Source organism: Merops nubicus, unplaced genomic scaffold (genome assembly GCF_000691845.1).
Source record: "Merops nubicus isolate BGI_N331 unplaced genomic scaffold, ASM69184v1 scaffold22917, whole genome shotgun sequence".
In the NCBI taxonomy this organism is placed as follows: Eukaryota; Metazoa; Chordata; class Aves; order Coraciiformes; family Meropidae; genus Merops; species Merops nubicus.
Genome location: NW_008621297.1, coordinates 1 through 6,884, shown reverse-complemented (window position 1 = coordinate 6,884; position 6,884 = coordinate 1). Strand labels below are relative to the sequence as shown.

The window sequence follows — 6,884 nt, the reverse complement described above, 5'->3', positions numbered from 1 at the left end:
TTCTGCATAAGCTACTGCAGTGAGAAGCCTGGGTGCCAACTTCTGGGCAGCATGGCCACCCAGGAGCACACTGTCCATCCAGGCTGGCCACAACACCCAAGGACTTTAGGCACCACGCTGGAACAGGATGTGCCATGGCAGATGCTCCACAGCAGCCAGGTATGCGGCGGCTGGGGAACCTCAGCTTTTTGGAAAGTTGAGTCCCACCACCACTTCACCAAGACACAAAGCAGTACAGAGGGACTGTGCTGGTAACCTGCACATCCTGAAACACCCCATGGGGCTGGGTGTCACTGCATAGCCCTCCTGTGACCACACTGCCACGCTCCCCAGCTGTGAGCCCTGCTGCCATCCCTCCAGGGCTGGCTGGCACTTGGGCACTGACCCATCCCATCTGCCATGAGACCACCTCGGAGTGACCCCCGGCAGACACCACGGAACCCCAGCTCCCAAAGGGACAGGAGCGCTCTGCAAACCTCCAAAACAGCAGCCAAGACAACACAGAAGCAGGTGTGTAATTTCTTGGATTTCTTTTACTTTTTTTTTTAAATTCCTTCCCTTCCTTTGACATGACACACACTTTGTATTAAATATCTTAAATATATTAATTTTTAAAAAGTATTAATAAAAAGCTACTGAAGGACACAGTTGGCAGAGTGATCAAGGGCAGCGACCCATTGCAAAACATTGGGACATTTTAAAAAACAGAAAACAAACAATAACAAAAATGGCATTTTTTGCATGTGCACAGCTGGCTGGAATACCCTGGACTCTGGCATTATTGCCAAAATGGAAGGGGAAGCAGTAGAAAAAATATATCCCATTTTACCAACCTGTATGGGGAAGGGAGTTAGCAAAAATGAGGAGGCTTTAAACATTTTTTGGTATTTCAGATGTTCCTTCCCACACCCACCACCCAATCACTTTTAGTCTTTGAGCAAGTTTTCTGGCTTGGGGTAACCAAAGAGTACAAAATCTGCTTCGTAAAGCTTGTAGAGCTGCTGCCTCCAAGCCAGCGGGATTTTGGCAAACCAGTCATCTTCCCAGCTGCTGACAGTCCTGTTCCGGTAGCTGGGGGGGAAGCGGAGCAGCCTGTCCACTTTGAGGAGCTGCAACAGGTAAGCAGCGTCCTCGTCCAGCGTCTCCAGCTTCCCGATGAAGTCGTAGTCTATCTGGCACGGATGGCACAGGCGGTAGATCTGCCTCCAGTGCTCATTGAAGGGCACGACCTTCTCTGTCCTGGGATCCAGCAAGTACTGGATGAAGTTCGAAAAGGAGACCTTGAGGCCCATCTTGAAGGCCTCCCTCACGGACGAGGGAATGTCGGTGTGGTTGGAGTACATTTTCAGCATGGGGATGGCAAAACGCTGGTAGAACTCCTCATTCTCCAGGGCAAACTTGCTGCGAAAGGCAGAGATGAGGCGGACGAAAGGGTCTCGAACGAAGAGGAACTTGGTGTACTTCTTCAGCTTGATCTTCATGAGGTGCCGGGAGAACTTCCCGTAGCGGCGCCAGAACTTGTTGAAGGTCAAGTGGACGCTGGTGTTGTGGACGTGCCCCCGGGGGATATCCAGAGGGTTCCGGTACGGGACCCCGTGGTCCAGCAGGCTCTCGCTCAGCACAATCATCACCCGTTTCCAGTTGGTGCAGGCCACCTTGGGGACATAGCAGTAGATGATGCCGTGGCGGTCATCCACGATCAGGTGGTTGAGCTCGTAGTTCGGGATGTCATCAAAGGAGCGCTCCTTGGTGGGGAAGGAGAGGCTGGAGTTGGCACAGAACTCCCGCAGCATTCTCTGCCTCTCTATCTGCAGCTTCTCTTGGTCCAAGCTGTTCCTGTCGCTGTGCGTAGACCAGTCATAGCCCCGCACGTGCTCCTCCAAATTCCTCACCCCAGGCTTGCTGGAGCCTGGGGCGAGTAGCTGCTCTGTCTTTCGGGGGATAGAGCTATTCTGTTTCAGGTTTGAACTAAGCAGCTTTGCCAAAAATTCATCCACATCTGGCAGGGCTTCCCAGCCTTCACCTGCCGTCATACCAGGGATGGCATCTGGGGATTGAGGCCTGGAGATGGATGTATGCAAGTAGAAGTGAGCAGTGCCCACGTTGTCCCAGTACACGATGATCAGGAGGATCATGAAGATGGAGACCAGCACCACAGAGAGACGGAAGAGCCGTGCTTTGGTCATCCTGACTCCTCCTGTGACAGCTGGCTTCCACCTGGACTCACCTCCGGCCTGCAGGGTGGGGCTTGGGATCCAGCATGGTGCCGCACACCAGGAGCCTGGAAAGGTACCAGAAAGAAAGTTAGTTGAATCCTTAATCACTCTGGTTTGGAGAATGAGCTTGCACAATCAAGACAAGATTGGTATGGAGCTGACCATCTATTTCTGCACGTGCAAGTCTGAGGTACCCACAGAGAGCCTGTGGAGGAGAGGTTACTGGCCAAAAGGCACAATGTGTTGCAACTTTACCTGTCTCCTTAGCAATCATGGGGGTTTTATCTACCTCAGGCTTCTTGAGTATGTGATTTCAAGAGCAGCTGTGTTTTCATTGAAAATAATAAATAAAATATAGAGATTTCAGGCCTAGAGTTTACAGAGAGAAGTTTGAAAGTGTCAAAATAAAAATACAACCATACACAGAAAGTATGTAGATCCAACTACCTTTCAGAGCTCCTTGATTTTTAACCATCATCTTACATACAACAGGAAGAACGAGGGCTCAAACCATGGGTTTAGCTGGTAGTATCACACCGTGGCCAAAGCTGCCCCTGAAGATGCCTTGCACCACTGTGCTGAGAGCAAAGACCTTACTGCAGTTCTAAACAGAGCTGAAGCTGCTGCTGCCTCAGCTGCTAAAAGCAGGTCCCTGTTGAGAGAACACCACTGACCTGAGCACAAAATCTTATCTGTGTGAAGGCACCCAGCAGACCTCACCTCCATCACAATTCTTGGTACCCACTTCAGTTTGTCAAGACTGAGATTACACAAACTGTTTTCCTACAAAACCCCCCCAAAGGGACATGGCCCCAGTCAGAGTCATGCATCAGTAAAAATCTAAAGGAATGATTACTTTTAAGGAATGATTTTGGAGATTACAGATACCCTGGTAAATGTTTGTCCCTGTCCAGACTCTTTCTGTGGTTTAACGTAATTTCTATTTCTAATCACACTCATCCCTAAGAACTCTTGATCACCAAGCACAGGACAGAAATCACTGTTAAAAGGGCAGCTCAGATCTTTTCTGGAAGGTGCAGCAGGTGTAGTTTTCTTCCAACAGGTCCCATCTCTGCAGTGCTACCTGCTCCTCTGATGACTCCCAGCCACTCCAGGAGATCCACCTCCCCAGTGCTACAGGTTCTCTCGTCCAAAGCTCCGTGCCAAGGCAGGCTGGCAAACCAGCCTTGCTCTCTCCCCAAGTGATCAAGGGCCTGAAGCCAGGGAAGAACACCACAGCAAAGTGAGGAGCAGTTCCCTAATACTTTGAGAGAGAAACCAAGGTTTGTTGTTTCCTAGTCTCTCTCTGCAAGGTTTAACATCAAAAGACAAGCAGAAAATAGTCACTCCAGTCTCCTCCTCCTCTCCAAGCACAGTCCAGCCACAATCATAAACACAGAACAGCACCTAAAGATAGCAGACAAGAGCTGCCCTTAACGACTTCAGAACAAACCCTGCAAACACCAGCTCTGAAAACAAAGCCACTGCAGGGTGAGCTGCCCTGGAAAGCTTTTCAAAAGGAAGCTCTCTGGATCTCTCTTCCTCCAGAAACACATAAGTTGTTCCCTAGCCAGTTCACACACCACCCTCGAATGGCATCAATCCCACCCTGCACAAGGGTGCAGAGAACCCCAGAGTCCAAACACCCCGAAATGCTGAGCTCTGTCACTCCTGTGAAATGTGCTCAGCACCTCTGAAGCTCACAGCAGCCTGGCATTGAACAACTTCTCTAAAGAGCCATCTTCCTGGCTTCACTTATGCCTCAGGGATGCCAGGTTTTAACAAAGTCCTGGTTTCAGAAGCATTAGACCGGAACTCAGTAACAAACAGGAAGGATACTAGATACAGTTACATATCAAAGTGTTAGCTCAGCTTGTCCCAAAAGACATAAGCCACAGAACTAAAGGTTTAGCAGTTTTTCCACCCTGATGTATTTATTTACACTTTGGAGGTAGGGAGAGCCAGAAACTCAGCATAGCCACAGTCCAACACATGGCTTTGTACTGCAACACCGAACGCTGCGCTCGCTGGAGCCCAGCTCTTGTTCCGCACGTGAAGAGGAGCTGGAGGAACTGCAGACATAACACCTTGCACTCTGCAGAGCAAGAAGCAGGTATTACTCAGCAGTAATTCTCTCCGTTTAGCTACTCAAGACTGAGGACGCAGACCTAAGAAAAAACACCCAGAGATAAAGAATGGGCAAATTACATGTGTGTCAGCACTTCAGGGCACATGTCTCAGCCCAACAGCAGAAGATAATGGAGTGACACTGCCAAACCTACTGCTTGGCACACTTCTGGCTTTGCATTTTGCCTCAGTCTGTTCTTGCTCTCAAGCCGGTTGGCTGCTCAGGGCAGGGACTGCTTCCTATTCTGGATGAATAGGGTGCCCACTGTGCACATAATCCCTAGCACACTGGGTTTCCAGCGCTGCTGGAATGCAGCAAGCCTAGAAATCTGCAGGGAGCATCCCTTCCTGCCATCCCTACACCCAGTAGCTTCCCCAGCTCTGGGGGCAGCAGCCAGTTAGCATTTCTGCAAAGCTGTCCCACCTCGCAGACAGCTCACCCTCTGGGCAGCAGAGGCGAAGGAGACGCCGTGTGTGGCACACGCAGCCCTGGGGCAAACGGAAGGAGGACTCTTTGTCACAGCCACCACCACAGCGTGGCTTTACCAAGTGCCCCCCAAGGGCTCAAGCCTGCTTTCCAGGACACAGCACGCAGCCCTGCCAGAGCCTTTGGCTTCTCCAAGTCACACAGCAGCCAGGAACACAGAATCGAAATGACTCCACTTCTGTTAACTCTATCAGTGTCAGAGAGGAACCCTGGAAAAAAGCAAAAAACGCAGCTTAATTCCCCCTAAACGAGAAAACTGCTGCAGAAAACAGAGTTACTCTATTGACTGTGATACATCCTCTTCCCGAGCACTTCATAAAAGGCGCCGGGCTGAAAGCACAAATTAGAGGTCACTGTGCACATCAGAGGGAACGCGCCTCCATCCTCCCCTTGCCAGAATCAAAAGGAAAAGCCTCCAAGAGAAGCCAAGAATTTACATTCAAGTTTAACCCAAAGTCACCAGCCAGAGAGAACGAGCACCAGGACCCACACAAAGCTGCTTCTGTGACAGGACGCCGGCAAACCGGGAAAGGGACCAAGTGCTGTGACCATCGCACAGAGCCCCGAGAGCAGCCTTCCGTGACCACCCCCAACCTGAGCCTGCCCTGGGTCTGAACCAAGGGCTCTCCTCCCCACCTCAGCCCTGAGGCCACCGGTCCTATCCTCTCCTATCACATGCTGCCATGCCAAATAACCACCTCTCCAACTCTCACTCTGAAACCAGAAAGGGGGGGGAGATGTGTGCCCAGCACTCCTATTGCAAAACCTATTGCAGATGCAACTCCTCAGGGATTTGGAAACCTTACTTGTACTTCATAGCCCCCTTGTAACTGTTTGTTCTGAGGGCAAACAGCAGCCTAAGTAATTCCTGTCTTTCTTCCTCTCTTCGGAAAAGAGTGTAACTCCAGCTCACTTACAGGAGCAGTGAGGCCTACAGAAAATAAAGGAGCTTACACTCAGCTATGTCCCCGAGACAGGGGACAATAACCTCCATCCATGAACAGAGATGGTTTTGAAGGGACTGTGCCTCCAAAGGCTTGGGTGCAGACTCCATCTCTTCTTGCTTTGTGTTGCCCCAGGCTCATCCCTCTCCCGCTGCTCCTAATTCCCCACAGGGAAGCGAAAGGCACAGACCAGGCACCAAGCACCAGCTCACCTCCTCCAGTGCCTACTTGTTCTAACATGAGAAGACACAGGATTTCAGGCAGCTTGCTTGGGCTTTGCCAGCTTCTGAAGATAGAAAGAGGTGGAATAAGGACTTTAAAAAACATTTTAAAAGTCTAAATTCAAATGGATACTTACCTTTGGGGTAACTGCATTCAGTAACAATCGCTGGACCCACAGACCCTCCTCTACCCATATATCATGGTGTGCACCTGCTACCAGTTACGCCTGGGGAACGAGCAGGCTCTAGAGAAGTGGAACCAATTCAACCTCCTGCAGGTGCAGCAGGATGAGCTCCCATTAGCCAAAACAGATGGATGCTGTACCAACAACCCGAAACAACTGGCTCTTCCTGCTCTTGTCCATCACTCAGGAAATTGCTTCTCCCCAGCCTTCCAAAATATCTAGTACCTTTTGCAGGGCAGTGAAGTTTTAACCTGTGTAATGACATCAGCAGTGACCTCAGTATAAATGCACAGCGCACACAAAAAACAGAGCTTGCACTGCATATTTTGCCCCAATTTAGCACATATATGCCAGAGACTAGCAAGAGCGTCCTAACCTGGCAGCTACCCCAGCACCTTCCCTCCCATTGCTGCTACAAAGCCTGGTTTGTACAGGCTTGGCAGCACCAGTCGCCTCTTTTTTAACACCCATACTTGGAAGCTGTCTCAATAACCACACTTCTAAGGTTTCCAGAAGGAAACTCCCAAAACGCATGATGTCCTGTCCGTTCATTACCTTTGTTGCAAACTTCAAGCACGCCCATCCTTCCCAGCTTCACAAACGCTGGAAGAGCCTCAGCCAGCCTCGATGCCTACAACCCGGGCCAACGAAACCCCACCGTGTTTGTCGCACACCAACACCGGGGCCAGAAACCAGCCCCGGCC

The 6,884-nt window shown here is 50.5% G+C and overlaps 1 protein-coding gene across 1 annotated transcript; it reads right to left on the bottom strand.

Annotated features, from left to right (window-relative positions):
- Positions 1–524: 524 nt before the first annotated feature.
- On the bottom strand, positions 525–2,278 carry CHST12 (carbohydrate (chondroitin 4) sulfotransferase 12). Its single transcript, XM_008944445.1, has one exon. It carries the CDS (start codon positions 2,184–2,186, stop codon positions 927–929), a length of 1,260 nt encoding a protein of 419 aa, XP_008942693.1. The 5' UTR covers positions 2,187–2,278; the 3' UTR covers positions 525–926.
- Between the last annotated feature and the right edge of the window lie 4,606 nt (positions 2,279–6,884).